General features: G+C 43.7%; 1 protein-coding gene across 2 annotated transcripts in view; it reads left to right on the top strand.

The window, feature by feature from the left end:
- Positions 1–17,642, top strand: part of Ppp2r2b (protein phosphatase 2, regulatory subunit B, beta) — a 414,265-nt gene that overhangs the window by 348,331 nt on the left and 48,292 nt on the right. For both annotated transcript variants that reach the window (NM_027531.2, NM_028392.3), the window contains exon 5: positions 9,494–9,671. In NM_027531.2, coding sequence (NP_081807.1) covers positions 9,494–9,671 — 178 coding nt within the window. The remainder of the gene's footprint in view (positions 1–9,493; positions 9,672–17,642) is intronic.

Here is a 17,642-nt window from a genome sequence, read left to right as displayed (position 1 = left end):
CAAGGATCTTTTGCTGCTGAGCCATGTTCCTTATGCATGTGGTCTTATTTTATTGACCAGGCTTGTGGGTAACCACTATCTCTCAGCCTCTCAATAACCAGGGCCTTAGGCCAGGCTGAACAAGACTAAGAATTCTGTCCTAGTGAAATACTAGGTTACAATGGTTTTTTCTCCTTTTTTTAAAAATTTATTTAATGTGTAAATTGGATGGATAAGGCAACCAAATTAATTGAAACACTTAAATGTTCCCTAATTTTAGAAAGTTCATAAGGGAATAATAACTACATTGTAGGATGCTTTTTGTTAATGTATGTCTGAAAAGCAAAGTGGAGTGGAACAAAAAGCATACATAGAAAAGCCAGTTTCCACTTTTACTGTTTTAAAATACCTTTTTAATGAGTATTTTTATTAGTTCTTTGAAAGTTTCACACAATGTTTATGATTCTTTGTATATTTATCCCCAAGTCTTGCCTTGATTTCCAGATCCACCCCACTTCCCTAGCCCTCAATTTTGTGTTCTCTTTTTTCCATTCCTTTTCTTTTTGTTACAAAAGGAGAATACTTTTGTCTCAACAAGTCAGATAATAGCATATTAAGACTCTGCCCAAGGTAAGAATGTTACTGTTTGGGGTGTGAGTGTTTCTATATCTTCCTTTGTGCTTCTACCTGAGTATGTTGTTACTAACAACAATGGACAAATACTATCTACACTGTTTAGCTCTATGGGTAGTCATCTGAGCCAATTCATCTTTGCAGCGGCAATAGTTGTAGAGTATCCTGTAACTTATTCAGCTTCTCCTTCAAGGGAGTCTGATTTTGATATAATGCAATCATAACTAACAATGGACAACTAAACATTTCTTTTTTTTTTAATTAGGTATTTTCCTCGTTTACATTTTCAATGCTATCCCAAAGGTCCCCCATATCCACCCCCCCACTCCCCTACCCACCCACTCCCCCTTTTTGGCCCTGGCGTTCCCCTGTACTGGGGCATATAAAGTTTGCAAGTCCAATGGGCCTCTCTTTGCAGTGATGGCCGACTAGGCCATCTTTTGATACATATGCAGCTAGAGACAAGAGCTCTGGGGCACTGCTTAGTTCATATTGTTGTTCCACCTATAGGGTTGCAGTTCCCTTTAGCTCCTTGGGTATTTTCTCTAGCTCCTCCATTGGGGGCCGTGTGACCCATCCAATAGCTGACTGTGATCATCCACTTCTTGTCATGTGCTAAATGACAGTTTCACATTCAAAATAAAAACATTCTAAGTTAAATTTTACATTATTTTTATCTTAGTATCTACTTCTGACTTTTTGCGGTTGCTGCAGGTCTTACAACCCCTGGCCAGTGGCTATGGTTGTAACTGGGTGGCAATCACAGAGGTGACCTAAGACCATCCAGATATTTATATTATGATTCATAACAGTAGTAAAATTAGCTATGAGGTAGCAACGAAAATAATTTTATGGTTACAGGTCACCACAACATGAGGAAGTGCACTAAAGGGTATCAGCATCAGGGAAGTCAAGAACCACTGCTCTTATCTCTGTGTGAGATGTGACATCAGTCGTCTCGGCCCTTGCCTGTGCAACTACGAGGCACCATAGGTCCTGCTAAGGGTCACTCCATGACCAGTGCTTGAATGCTTTAAGTTATGAAAATGAAGCGACTGTCTTATGTCTCAGCTAACCTCCTCATAAAACTGTAGTGAGCTCAGAGCAGGCACTGCAACAGTAGATTCTTTAGGAATGAAGGTTTAAAAAGTAATCTAACTAATCATTTTCAAGATTAAGGGTTTTTAGAGATTCTCAATTTGCTGGCCACTGGTGAGATCGGTGTATCTATGAATGTCTGGATCTCTCCACCTCTGATTTTTCTGTTTATATCTTTGATTTATATTTTTATCGTTATTTGTTTTGTTGCTGAGTCTTAGGAGCTCATTATATGTATCAAATAAAAGCTCTTTTTCTGTTTTTCTTTGTTCTTTGATGGTTTCATACATATACATGTGTATTAGTAATTATCTGGTTTGGGTGTTTGGTTTGGTTTTCAAAATACCAGTCCTTGAGTTCCACTTCCCAGGCATGATGGTTTAACTTCTTGTTGGTGAGGCCTGTGCATCACTTTTAAACAAGAGGGCTTACTGGATTTGAGTATGCAGCTAGAACCAGGAATCAGACCATTCAACCTTGAAAGGTCATTGAAAGTTAACTTGTTCCCGTGGGAAAGACACCAGTGATCACTACCGCCACCTGCAGGTGGAAGACAGAATGGACACACCTCAGCTTCGAAGGGCTCTGACAAGCTCAGAACTATGAATGATTCTGTTTCCAGGGCATTGATAAGGATATCTTTCTCTTCATGTAGGCGTCTTTGTGTAAATGACTTCTCAGGAAACTTCACTGGCAAGATTTGTTGTTAGTATCAAATTTGTATTTATATCGTTGATTTTGCATATTTTATAGCCATAAATAAAATACTGTAATACAACACTGCTAAAGATCTATTACCACCAAATATTCATTGAAGATTTATCCTAATTACTAATATTACTGAATTTTGCAAGTGCTCTCATCAATAATATGTGAGAGGCAAATGAGGTATCTGGGACTATTTGTAACCAAACTCTTTCAAAATGAAGCCACTTGCCTCTGCCTACCCACTGCTGCTTCTCCCTACCCACAGCTGCCTCTCCCTACCCACAGCTTCCCCAACTATGTGTTAATTGGAATTCTCTTGCTCTGTAACATTCCAGGATGCGTCCTCCTTCATGTGAAATTACACAACGTGTAATGTTGAGGTAAATAACAGGGAAGGCAGTGATCAGGGAGGCGCACTTCGAAAGGCAGCGATGCTGGCAGAGAGTGGAAATGTCTGGGGGAAAATAGTACAACTGGCAGCGACTAGGACGTCTGCATGGAGTGGTAATTAGATGGCGAGTTTATCTTCTGAGGGAAAGGTGTTTTTTTCTCTCCTCTCTGTACACAGGCTAGAATTCAGACACAGAGAATGTGAAAATGTTATTCTGCCATGGAAATCATCTGTGATGCATTAAGCTTCATTCATATATGTGTGTATATAAATAGGTAGATAGATAGATAGGTAGATAGATAGGCAGGCAGGCAGGCAGACTGACAGACAGACAGACAGACAGACAGACAGACAGATAGATGATGGATAGATGGATGGATTGGATGGATGATAGGTGATGCATGTAGATGCATAGATATGTATATATAAGTAAATGTTAAGTATGTGTACAGTACATGTATGTATATGTATGGAAATTGATGCCAGGGCTTTGCACATACAGAGCGTGTGGACACCCCCTGATTTCCATCCCCAGCTCTGGGCTGAACCTTCTGCACCATGATAAGTTTTCCTCTGTCAGCTCAGCTTACACGCTAACTCAGCAGGGCTTCTTTAAGAGCCCAGATTCTCCATTTCAGTACCACTGACATTTAAGTCTGAGTAATCCTTGCAACGGTCTTGTGAACTCTGTGCAGCATTTCACAGCATCCCTGGCTTCTACCCACTTGTGCCAGGAACATCTACTTGGCTGCTCCAAAGGTTATCTCCAGACATCACCTAAAGGCAATGCTGTGTCTCATAAAGAGTGGCTGTCCTAAGAACTGGGTTTTCACTTCTTTCAAAACAACTTACCTAATTCCCCTAATCAAAATTGGGTCTCCTCTCTCTCTCTCTCTCTCTCTCTCTCTCTCAGTGTGACGTGAGTAGCAGTCTGCAACAGGACACTTGCCTGAGACATGAGCCTCTTTCTTCCCTTTGCACACTCAGTACCACAGTGTAATCTGCTCTGTTCACGCTGTACACATATGGCCTGGTGCAGTGATTGGCACTTAATAAGTAGTTGTCGAATAAAAGAATATAATTCTGTTATTTAATGTCCTGAAGCACAAAGCCTGACTTGGTCCAAAGGGGTTTTGTTCTGGAGCGTATTTCAATCTATATGCCAAAGCCTGTAAAAGAAGAAATTAGGGCCATACTGAGGATGTTGAAGGGTGTGAGCGGGGGAAATCTAAAAACTATATTATTTGGATAGGATTCCTTGGGGGTTTTGGCGGGATGCTGTTGATTGGCAGCTTCATTCTGGAAACAGCGGCTCTGATATGTCATCATAAGCTGGGCCAACCTGTCTCTCCTGCTTCCCCATCCTATCCACCAACAATCCACAGAGGAAACAAGGTTTTTGAGCAGAGCATGGCTTGCTGCTCCATCGGTTCTCTGAGGACCAGGAGGGACATGCCACCCGAAATAAACCTCATCAGAGATGGCACTCGAGGCTCCTTTTCATATTTAAAAAAAATGGAATTAAGATGCGTAATTTTTAAAATGAAAAATGACGGACTGGCATTCTTCCCACCAAAAATGGAGAGTAATTTAATTTGTTAGTGGCTTATTTTATTTGACAGTCTTTGTACATTCTCGATTTGGTTTGTTACACTGAATTACCCTTTAATAGTGGGTACATCATGCCAGACTCTACCCCTCCCCAGGTGGGTTTGATAACTGGCCGAGCGTCCATATTGTTCAAGGTTTTGCTACAGTGAGAACAGAGGCTGCTTGGCAGTGTGAGGGGGCTGCTCCTCCCAGACTCCTGAGCATCCTCATCCCGACCCTGGCATCTTCTCCAGCTCTCTCCTCAGCTCATTGTGTCCTCTCTAGTTTCCCTGCTCATCAGTGCTCTGCACAGGCTTCAGCCTCCATGCATTTGCATCTATAAGACCCACAACCTTATAGCATCTGTTCACATGATACCCTTCAGAGTAGCCTTCCTGGAGATGCCATATCATATAGCATGAGAGAGGAAAGAGAGACTGACTGACGACTGACTGACTGACTGACTCCACAGAAGTAAAGCTGACTGTGTATGTCCAGGAACATGCCTGATACAGAGGAGGGACTTAATAGTTTGTTGACTGAACGATTAAGTTACTTGTCCAACTCTCAGGAGCATCACACTCCCCTATACCCAGACTTCTTCCAGTCCATCGTGCGTCAGCATCCTCTCCTGAGTCTCCCTACACCTCCCTAGCATATACAAGGTCCCTTGGGTGATACATCCCACTGAGCTCCAGTATAGCTCAACCCCTCCCCAAGTATCTACACAGCCTGGTACAGAACCAGGAGGATAGAGTCAAGCTGACTCCTGAACCAAGAAGTGCAGATGTATTTGCTCTGCCTCAGGCTAGCTGTGTGACTTCAGATTAATTACTCAACCATTCTGTACCTCTCCTTTTTTGTCTGTCCCTTAGGAACCATAAAGATAAGATAACTCACTGATGACTGGCTTAAGTGTTTAACCATTGCAGGCAGTGGACAACATGGGGTGTTCATGGAAGGTCTGTCTGAGAGGATGCCACTGGAGAGGGGAAGTGGATAGAGTGGCTTTCTGTAAGCCTGTGGCAGGTCAGACTCAGGCTGCCCCTTTTCCCTGGAAAAATCAATCATTGGATATAATAACAGGATGCCCAGTGTCTGGGAAGAGTGGGATTGTGTTGATCCCTCCCAGTATTCACATACACATGCGTGAGAATACTCACATGCACAACTGACCTCAGGAAGACACTGAACCTGAGCAGAAGAGAGACAGAGATGTGAGCTGCCCCAGAGATGAGACTGCTACACCCTACCTTGGGCCACTCCAGGCACGGAGCCTCAGGAGCTGACAGTGAGGCTCAGATAACAGCTTCGCTGACTTAAGTAGTTTCAGACTGGGTGAACATTTGTCCATGATTCTAGCATTCAGAGGCTTAAGAAAGCAGTGGGTGTCACAGGTTCAAGGCCAGCCTGGGCTACATATCAAAATCTCATTCCCCCCACAACTCTCTCTGTGACACTGAGCTGCATCCTCCCCTATAGGGTGGCAAATGGAGCCCATTCCAAGGCTGGCTCCGGGAAAACTGGATGAGATCATGGCTGGGATAGAGTTGACACTTTGGGCTCTAAACACCATGGCTGGCTCATAGCACAGGAAGGCTGCCAGAACAATGTTCTCCAAAGAAAGCCCAGACACTGCCTGGTACTCTTGAAATCATGCCCCGCTCTTCTCCCTGCCATGGCCCCAGAAGGAACAATCAGACCATGTGGGAATCACAGTCCCAACATGGCTGCCTAATCCAGCCATCTGGTCCTTTCCGAACTGCAGGACACAGCATTACCGGAACACGGGAATGATGCAGGGACTCCCTCCAAACACAGCCATGCGTACATACGCAGATATACATGCACACATGCATACAGCCATGTATGAACACACAGATACACTACACACACACACACACACACACACACACACACACACCTTATCTGTGCAAAGAAGGCTCCATCCCCAGACACCTGCTCAGAGCCTTTCCCCATTATGCAGCCCATCATGGATCATGTCAGCCTGCATTAGCAACCAGGCTCATCACATTAGGCAGCAGCCTTGGGCTGGCAGCTACCACTTTGAAATGCCTCTTTATCTCGTTGTCACGCTCCCTTCCGCATCGAACACAGCCACAGAGTGATCTGAAGACCCAATGTAGACATGAAGAACCAGGTTAGAGGTCAAAGATTGCAAAAAAAAAAAAACCTGACATATCCCACTGCCCTGGGCCCTGGGTGCCTGCGTGGAACTCAGGCATCTCTGATGAGCAGAGGAAGTTAACACTGGAAGGTTCCAAGTGCAAGCATCTTTATGAGCAACTGTAGAAAATGTGGCATGTGTTTCTGAAAACACACAACATAGATGCCCTATCGACATACTGTCAAAATCTATGATGCCTTTGGAGACTTCAGACCAACAACATGATGTGACATCAGTAGTGTCTCTCTGCCCCAAGTCCCCCTGGCTGTTTATCCATGTCACTTATAAGGCACTGATCAATTCCACCCTGCTGTGTTCCTACCTGCTCTACATGAGGAAAGAGGGCTTGCTTTGTAGTCAGGTGGGTCCTAAGATCAAATCCCGCTTGTGCCTTCTCATCTCTGGACCATCCTGGGACTGTAACTTGGCTTCTCTGTTTTCTGTTTGTAGTCCTACTCTGTGCCAGTAGCTGCTTTACATTTGTTGAAAGCATTATCTGGGATTCTGTATGAAGAGTGCTTAACCAGACACCATTGTTTCAGTAACTGTTTCAGGGCCAAGTTCATAGAGGAGCCTCAGCTTCACCAGTGTGAAGCCTCCACTCACACAAGCCCTTGGTTGGCCTTCACTCGTGCACGCCTAAATCTTGGACTTCAGCCCCTGACTCATCTCCACTTCCAGAAAGGTCTGATGAAAACTTAACCGTGATCGTGTCCGGGTCATCCCAAACCCATTCTCCCCACCTTATTGATGTAGGCAGAGCTCCTTCTGTGGCTCACCCCCAATTTACCCTGTCACCTTCACTCTCACAATAGACTATCACCACCTCCACTTCCGCCCCCTCTGGCTAGGACCTGCCTTCTGCTGGCCTGGTGACTTATCCTCATCTTCCTTGTCTCTGCACACTCACCCATCCCTGGGAAACCCCTCAAGACGTCCTAGGCTCTGTGCCTCCTCCCTGGAGCACTCACTGCATTGTTGTATGTGGTAATTTACCCCTACCCCCACCACCAGCTAGAGCAGCCATATAATGGTGAGCCCTTGGGGCTTTGTACAATGCTTAAGTTGGTGTTACTGAAAGAGTAGGTAGGATGGGTGGTAATTGCTTCAGTAAATCCCCATGACTATCTTCAATAAGATGAGGACAGAGCAGGTTCCGCCAATGACCAGAGAATGGGGCACATCCCAGCCCATCAGTCAGTTGGTACTTGTGTTCAAAGCACAGGCCTCCTACTCCCACACATGTGATGCAAAACCATTCATTGTCCATGCCTGAGAGATCAACCTCTTCCTCCATCCTGGCACACAGAAGACCCCATCACTGGCCTCCTGGACACCAAGTATCTTATCTGTCTGAGCTTCCCTCTATGTTTTCTCAGGACCATTCATATGCATGCACATGTGTGAGCTGATGAGCAACTCCATGGTGGGGCTGGGAAAACTCTGCCTTCTGGAAGGTGCTGCTGAGTGACTGCCCTTCAGGAAGCCAACCTGCTTTGGGCCACCTCCTCTTGCCTCCTGGGGTGATGTTAATCCAGAAGCTAAAGGCTTAATCTGTCACCTGCTGTCACATCATGCAGACTCAGTGCAAGATACTTTGGAAAGGGTATTTTGGATTCTTTGGAAAGGAGGTGGAAAGGATCCTTGTGGCTATTTATCTCCTTGTTTCTACTAAAGAACTGTGCCCATGCAATGTGGTTTAGCTTGTTTGGGCTTTGAGCAGAAGAGTGGGTGTCTCTGTTCACATTTCTTAGAGAGATCTCTCTGAGCAGCCTAACTCCCCCAGTCCACCATGAAGAAAAGACTTACTGGCATATGCTCTACTCAGTCATTCAATAAACACTTACTGAACACATTCAATATTTCAGAAGAGTGACCATATCATTTACTGTCCAAACAGTGATCATTTTGAATGTGACACTACCTAGTTGGTACTCAGGGACAATAAGTGTAAACAAAGGTCAACCAGAATGCAACAGGTACTGATATACTAGTGGTTCATCTTGGGTCACTAGAGTCTTGAGTGTTGGAACACTTTCCTAAAAGCATCCTTAAATGCCAAGAGTAAAACTTGGAAGGAACCCTCTAGAGTCATGATAAGAACATGAGAAAGATAAACTGAGGTTGAAGCTAAATAAAATGTTTCTAAGCTCTTCTCACAATCTTCTTTCTAGAGTAGATTTCCTGTTTAGGGAAGGGAAGAAGGAAGGGAGGGAGGGAGGGAGGGAGGGAGGGAGGGAGGGAGGGAGGGAGGAAGGAAGGAAGGAAGGAAGGAAGGAAGGAAGGAAGGAAGGAAGGAAGACATATGAGCAACACTAAACAGACTCAGTAGATTGCATTGTATAACTGTGTGCATATATATGCACATCTATTTGTATGTTTGTAACAATAATAAAGAAGAGGTCATGATTTGAGGGGGAGTGGAGAGAGGTGGAGGGGTAGAAATGACAAAAACACGGGACTCATATAAAACTGTGAAAAACTAAAAAAAATAATTAAATGTAAAAACTATGAAACAGACTGGGAGTGAGAGCTTTGAAGACTTTGTCTCCACAGTAGGATCCAAGTCCCCTCAGGGGGACTAGAGAAATGTTTCGAGTTTATAAAGATTGAATGTTGTCCTGGTACCAGGTGTCAATTGTTGAAAGGCCCAGAATGTGGTAAGAATGAGAGCTGGCTTCTGGGTTGTGATTCACTGTGTAGTGTTAAGGAAACAGTAACTCTTGGTTTCAGGTTGGTGATTTACTGTGTGGCGATAAGGATACAATAACTCTTGGTTTCTGGGTTGCTATTTACTATGTAGTGGTTAGGACAGAGCATGAACCCATTTTGTACAAGAAAAAAAAAACAAAAACAAAAACAAAAAACACCTTCCATTCTGAGCACTGTGCCTCTCTCATATCCAGGTGCCTGTCCTGAGACCCATGGACCTGATGGTGGAGGCCACCCCACGAAGAGTGTTTGCCAATGCGCACACGTACCACATCAACTCTATATCTGTCAACAGCGACTATGAGACCTACATGTCTGCTGATGACCTGAGGATTAATCTGTGGAACTTTGAGATAACCAATCAGAGTTTTAGTATCCTTTCCTTGCGAACAAATAACCCATTGGTCCGACTCACGGGTATCCAGGTAGGAGTGGGCTGGAGAGAAAGAAACAGAAGAAAAGACCGTCAAAATGGAAATGTCTGGCATCTATGAAGGGAAATCTGAAATTATGGGTCAGGCAGCATGGCTAGCTCTGGCATCTAATTCAAAATCATTTATTCATGCAATGACATTTATGTGTCATGAATTAAAATTAGAGCTGGGCTGGCACCTATCACGTCTCAGTCGGCCGGGTGCTCATGTAGCTGCACAAGGCCCTGAGTTCAGTCCTCGGCATCACATACAGATGTGCTAAGGCACACTGTGACCCTGTCTCAAAAAATATAGATATAACTCCACCAATAATGAAGATCTGGCAGTTTTCCAGAGTTGCTTCCTTAAGAGGTTAAAAATTAGTCTGTGGAGAGCGCATGTGCCAGGGATATGGAGGCAGCTGCTTTTGTGTCACAGTAGTGACAGTAATGGTTGCTGCCACTTACTGGACCCAAACCCATGTGAACTTGCAGTATCTGAATTCCATTTCTCTATTGGCATATAATATGTAGACTCCTGAAATTACACAGCTCGGTTTTCAGGATGGGCACACCCCATTCTCCATAGAGACTGCATCAGCAGCAGCCTGTTATCCCTCCCCACATCACCTTGTCACAGGCCCCTCAAGGCTGTTCTTGTCATAATGACCCTAATGGGGATGAGGATGGAGGTACTTGTCTACAAGACACCAGGTCCGATCTCCAGCATCTCAAATAAAACAAGCACTGTCAGCATCATTATCTTCCACTTTACTAATACTGAGGAAAGCAAAGAAGGTCCCTGAGTGTCTATGTAAGGCCACTTCTCTGACCTCATTATGTTGACCTTGCATTTAACAATAAAAACTGATCTTTGCTGAATGTCTAGAGCAGCTGTTCACAATCTGTGGGTCACAACCCCAAAAAAGTCCATTATAAAACACAGATATTTACACTACATAATGGTAGCAAAATTACAGTTATAAAGTAGCAATGAAAATAATTCTATAGTTGGGGGTCACCACAACATGAGGAACTGTATTAAAGGGTTGCAGCATTAGGAAAGGTGAGGACCACTACTCTTATCATCTGCCTGCCAAGAGCATCCTAACTCCTGACTCTTGGCTCCAATTCTCAACTCCGTTCATAGTCTCAGCCCTCAGGCAGTTGTGTACTGATACTGGCTCCAATACAGCTTTGATTCTGCCCTTCAGTTGCTAGCTTCTGCCCTCCTGGCTCCACACATCCATGAAGCTCAGACAGCTGAGATGCCTCCATCCCTACTTTTGCCAACACTCACTGACAAGGACCACCATGTGGTACCCTCCCCTTCGGCTGCCTGATTCCTCTCCTTCATCACTCATGCCCTGCCTATCAGTTACCATGGGACCTACTTGGCATTCTGGCTGTGCACCTAACAAACACTCCAGTAACTTTCTAGAGAGATGAAAAGTCTATGTTGTTTCCCAGGGTCTAGAAGATTTCACACCATCTGGGCCCTGACTCCCTCTAACCCCTGTCATGTTGCTCCTGCCTCACCCTCATCCTCTCTGCTTCAGCCAGCAAACCATGTTTCTATTCCCTACTAAGCCTTGTTCTTCCTCTCTTTGCACTTGCAATGCCCTTTGTGTCCCAACCAAGAGTTCTTGATCCCAGCCTCAGTGGAATCTACTGTCTCTATACGGATGCCCACTAGCTTCCAGATGGCTGCTAGCCGCTAGATTCTTGCTGTCTCCATCAGGCTCATTGGGATTTGAAATGATTTTGCGTGGACATTTTTAGTTTGCCCTTATGAAAATGTAAATCGTGTGAGGGCAGGGGCCCTGAATGACCCATTGCTGTATTCCAATGAATTCAGCATTCTGTACATGGAAGCTGCTGCACCCAGCAAGTGTGTCGTCATAGACACTGGTCAGACGAGAGCTACAGGACGCTTTTTACTATGAAGCTGAGCTTGGATATTTAACTTGAAAAGTGGTAAAGACAAGCTGGGAAAAGGGGTTCGTCAGTAAAAAATTTTTGCTAGGACCTGAGTGTGAGCTGCAGAATCCAGGAAAAAAAATAATAACCTAGATATGATGCACACTCTTGTAACACTAGCAGGTTCATTCTCCAGCCATCCTAGAGGCTCATGGGAGATCCTGTCTTTATGGGGAGTGGGATAATTTAAAGAGCAACAGCTGAGGTTGTCCTGTGGCTTACACATGCATGTGTGCACACCCACAGAGGCATGAAACTCACACACATACACAGAAAGCGTATTTAAGCAGTAGATACAGAGCTACTTAGTTCCTCGCACAGAGACACCCTATCATCCCTGAAGGCTTCTCAGGGAAGGTGTCTTTAACCAGGTTCTGGCACTGAGGTACATCTGGAGACACTGAGAATGGACCTTTGAGTCTGTGACTGGACATGACACACTGTGTAGGCCTGGGAATGGGGGTCTCTGACTGCAGGTTTTTCCTGACAAAGCAGCTGCTGGTAGACCGAATATAGATGGCGGTCCCCTTTCACTCCTCCCGTCTATTCCAAGAGCCAGGGATTTGCCGGCGCTCAGCCAGCTGTCACTCTGAGCTTGTGCTTCCTCAGCCTAGGTGGCATGTCTTCTGAATTTTGCCTCCGGGCTTTCAAGAGGGAAAGAAACTTTCTCAGGCATTTGGGGAGACAGCTGCCTTTGGGAGAATGCAAAGGGGACATATTAATAGTGCCGTTTAGGTTATCTTCTGCAGATGTGTGACAGCCTGCCAGATGCTGGCATACAAATGAGACCATAGCGCTCACCCTTAAAGCTGCCATATGTAAAATAATCACTGTCATCATGTGGGTGACAATAACTGATATCTATATAATGCCTTTCAGCCAGACTGCCCCAGGCAGAAAGGCTACGCAAACTAGAGCCCTTTTGCCTCTCAGCACTAAAGTGTAGCCACCTCTGGAGAAGGTAGCAGCCCTTACCACAAAAAAGTATCAAAAACAACCCTTTTCTTAAATGCCTCCTATTTGGTACATTCTTCTATTAGACCTTTTATCTACCAAAGAGACTGGAGTATGGCTTGGGACACCTGCAAAGCATGCTGTGAGAACCCTGGAGGAGCAAGCAAGATGCTTCAAAGAAATGTGTGGACTGTTTTCATAATTATATGTTAGTTATACCACGTGGTAGAAAACACACACCCCGTGAGTTCACCGACACTAAAATTTCCACTTATGTTACAAAGCATACATCAAGAATTAACTCAGTAAGACTAGCAGAAAGGAAGTCTGGTTGGGCAAAAGCAAGCACAACACTGACGTCACAGCAGACAGCTTCGGACTTGGAGTCTAACAAGAATAGAATTTGCACCCAGGCCCATGACTTTCTGACTGTGAACATTCTCACAGCATGCTTTTGGTCCATCCAGGACCCCCATGCTCCACTTCATCCTTTATCCTTCATAAGGGAAAACTCTACCAAAGGCTTGTGAGACTTCTCTGTCTCTCTATCTCTATCTCTCTGTCTCTCTCTTACACAAATACACACACATAGAGCGAGAGAGAGCTTAGAGAACTATCTTACTAAGTAAATGATCAGTATGACAAGATCAGATATAATCATTCTTCTTGTCAAAACGATAAGAAAACTGGAAAGTTAATCAGGGGTTTCTGCTCTGTTGAATTCATTGCCTGGATCACACTCTCGATTCTAGACTCCTCCTTTGGCTCTAGAATTGGATGATATTATAAAATGTTGCTTATTATATTCTAATCAGCACATATACACAAGAGTCTCTGAGGTTCAGAGTCTCATATCTAGCACCAGGTAACAGCTTACCAATCCTCCTCAGCCTTTGGGCACCTGACCACCAGGCCTGTCCTCCATCCAAAGCCAGCCAGGTCATCCTGTATAACATGTCCTATTTTTAAGTGAACAAAACTATCTTAATGTATCAGAACCATAATAGCATATTTCTAGGTTAATAAGTTTCATATAAAGTGAAAACCCCGGGGCCAAGTCTTGTGCCAGGCACTGCACTAAGCCTGATGATGATAGGAGAAAGAAAAAGAAACAAAATCTGCCCTCTTCTTCCACAATAAACCTCCCGTATGGAACTGCAGAAAAAAAAAAAAAAGAAACAAAATTGCATTTTCAGAATGACATACTACAAATAATAACACCAGTGAGTGTTTCACTATGAACTGTAACAAGCTCTTTAAGGAACTAAAAAAAAAAAAAAAAAAAAAAAAAAATTAGTTCGTCAGATGTATTTTTAAAGACATGTTTTGGACCAGGGAATAAAAAAGTTTTTGCTGAGGATCTGATTATTGAATTGAGATAATCAGAGGAAGACTAACTTTTTGCTAACTTTGGCAAAGAGGTGTGCAGATACTTGCCTAGTGCACACAAAGTTGCCTGCAGCAGGAGGGACTCTAAGCAGGCTATCACACTGGACCAAGGCTGGAAAGCTTAGGTGAAGCTGCTTCTTGTATAAGTTCAGTCTCTGAGATTTTTATCTTGCTCCTAGCATCCTTGTAAGGTGTCTTCTTTTGTCACTTTGCCCCATCCAGGATGCACATAGCCTCAAATCTTTGATTTCTAACTTCTAGTACAGCACTTGGTAGCTGTCTCTCTTTACATTCATGGGTCAGAATCAGACAAGCCTGAGGGGGAAGACATGGCCCTGAAGAGAACATCTCTCTCATGAAAAGTCCAACACATAGCCTGCCTGTGCTGAAACATCACCCTGAACACCATTGATAGCAGCCCTGAAAGGTTTTCCTTTCATGGGTTTTCTGCTCTTGAAAATGAAAAGATGCTTAGAAGAGACCCCAAATCACAAGAATGAGTCAAGCAAAAGCGATAAGCATTCCTGAGAACTTGCTACATAAACTGAGATCATGTCAGGAACAGAGGTCTATCCCTATGCCATGGCCCTGTAATCTGGGGAGGTGAGTGGGATGATCAGGGTTCAGTTGGAGAGGTGGAATTGGGATGATTGCAGAGAAAAAGATTTGATCTGGGAAGGAAAGATTAGCACCCTAATGATGGACCCATGCTCATGAGTTGGCCTTGTAGGTACATGGCTAGCTAGGCAAGTACAATCTTCAAGACATGGAGTCCGGAGTGGAAAATGACAAGCAGGTAGAACCCCACAGATATGAGTAGAAGGTTGTCACAGGCAGCAGTCAGGAGGGAAGGCTGAGGAGCAATCAACAGAAATTGCAGATCCTCCAGCTCTCGGGAAATGTCTTGGCTTTCTCTTAACAGGTCTCCTCTAACTCAGGTTGGCCTCAGACATGCTCTATAGCCAAGGACGGTATTGTGCTTCTGATACTCCAACCTCTACCTCCCTGTGCCGCCACTCTTAGGTCATACAGGGTTAGATCCTTGTGTATGTTAGGCACTCTACCAAATGAGTCCTATCCCCAGATGAGGTCTGGGCTCTCTGTTAAATGTCCTTCAACTAGACCATTCATGGTAGTGCACACTTTTAATCCCAGCATCTGGGAGACAGAGGCAAGAGGATGTCTGAGTTTGAAGCCCACTTTGCCTACAAAGTGAGTTCCAAGATAGCCAAGACTACATTTTTAAAAAAGCTGTTTCAAGAATAAATATTAATTAATTAATTAATTAATTAAACGCTCTCCAGACAGACACACCCTAAATGTGCTTCTTTTTTTATTAATGTAGATTCAGCTGATTAGGGAGTCTTTGATTTTATCTGTAAAATCCCTCCAAGGCTACACTGAGGTGGGTAAGAGGGCGAGCAACTGGATCTGTATGCATCCCTTTATTCCCTTTTGTCCTGCAACTTTCTGAAGAGAATATTCCTTTTAGCTGGGCCATAATGGGAGAAAGGGCATCTCACATAGCACTAAGTCATCAGAGCAAATGTACAACAGAAAGAGATAAATATGTAACCTTTGATGAAAACCAAATGTAATGATTTGGGAGCCTGAATTATGCACCAAATACGTTACAGATAAATGCTATCTTTTGGAACTTCTTCATCTTTTCTGTCTATTCTATTCTATTCTATTCTATTCTATTCTATTCTATCCTATCCTATCCTATCCTATCCTATCCTATCCTATCCTATCCTATCCTATCCTATTCTATTCTAGACAAGGTCTCACTCTATAGCCTAGGCTGGCTTGGAGCTCAGCATCTAAATGCCTTGGACTCCTGTAAGCCATGATTACTGGTATATGCTACCACACCCAGAAATTCTTCCTGCCTTTATACATGAGTTTCTATGTTCAAGATCATCTGATATTTTATAACTGGTTATATTTGAGGATTAAAAATTTAGCAGACTCTCTCCAAATTATAGTAAATCTATATTCAACCATGCCAATACAATCAAACATGTAATATCCTACACATGTCCTCCTGGATGCATAGACAGTAAGGGTCAGGAACTGAATGGACTCTTGATTTCAAAATTTTCTTTAAGACAATTTGGGGCCTTCTGACTTGTGTACAGGAAGACTCTGTGGTTGTGGAACTCTCAAGAGCTCGCTAGTCCTACAGTGTTGCAGCCAGCCTTGTGAAGCACCCTGTGGATTTAATATGGCACCGTGCATCTCTGTCAGCCCCTCAGCCTGAGTCTAGCCCTTGGCAAATACTCCATGGATATTTGCACATTGGCTTTTTAAATCTTCTAAGACATGAATATTCCCTGAAGTGTGCTTCAAATCATCAATGCCTTACCAATGTCCTTTTAGGCTGATAAAATTGAGTACTTTGTGATCACTGCTTAATATCCAAGGAGCAAGTTTGAACCTTAAAAAAATAAAGAAAGATCTCATGGCAACGTGTGTCCCTGAAAGGGAATCCAACTGTAATAGGTTAGAGTTTGAGGCCAACATGCAACTATTTCTCCACTTCAGAATTGGCAGATTTTCTATAGCAGCAGTTCTCAACCTGTGGGTCGCAGCCCCACAGTGGCCGTATATCAGATATTTACATTATGATTCATAATAGTAACAAAGTTACAGTTATGATGTAGCAGAGAGATAACTTTATAGTTAGGGGTTACCACACATGAGAAACTGTATTAAGGGGTCTCAGCATTAAACCTCTGCTTTAGCATCTATAACATATAAATAACTTCTGCTGCTTTTGCAATCAGGTGACCTCATCTAGTAAAGATAGCATGGCCTGTGTCGGTAATGGCCGTGCAAGGATCCTCCACAACTTTCTTGTCCCTGCCTGGCTTATCTAGGACTTGGGGAAAATAATTGTCAGTATCAGAAAAGTCAGCGCAATGAATCAGAGGTGTGTGTGGACAGCCACTTTGACTCCAAGACACCGTGTGGAAATGGTTTTCTTGGATAAATGTACTTGCTCCAGAAGATAGGATTTTTGTCTAATATGAAAGTGATTTAAATAAATTTTCTCCATTATCTCTTCTGATAATTAAAATCCTTAGAGGCTGTTAATAGGATTCTATTCATTTAAAGGCAAATACATTGAACCCCGGAGAGATAAAGTGACTTTCGCAAGTTCTCTCTGCTAAATGGGGATGGGATGAAAAACAAACCCTGTGCTCGCAGCCATGTTTGCTACAATTACCGTGCCTATCCCATTGTTGTCTTGAACTCTCCCCACTGAGACGAGAGGCCTGTCTCGGCTCTTGGGGATGACACTAAACAAAGAAGCTCCTGTTGTTTAAATGCTCACTGTCTTCTGGGTTTAGAAGTACATATTCACTGTAGAGATCTTGGACAATGAAACTAGTCAGCCAATAACTTCGTGCCGCTGATTTTATCCCTTCATTATGAGAAGGCCTGCTAATTCAGCCATATTGGTTGGGAAAAAAAAAGAAGAGAGTAGGGGGTGGGGAGTAAGAAATTCAAACTCTTTATTTGTAAGGGGCTTTTCTTCTATTTAGTCTGGGGTACTCTACCCCTCACACCCCACCAGACATACACAAACACACACACACACA

The sequence above is a fragment of the Mus musculus genome, chromosome 18 (assembly GCF_000001635.26).
Source record: "Mus musculus strain C57BL/6J chromosome 18, GRCm38.p6 C57BL/6J".
Taxonomy (NCBI): Eukaryota; Metazoa; Chordata; class Mammalia; order Rodentia; family Muridae; genus Mus; species Mus musculus.
Note: the sequence above shows the minus strand (reverse complement) of the source record. Positions and strands in the feature narration are given on the sequence as shown.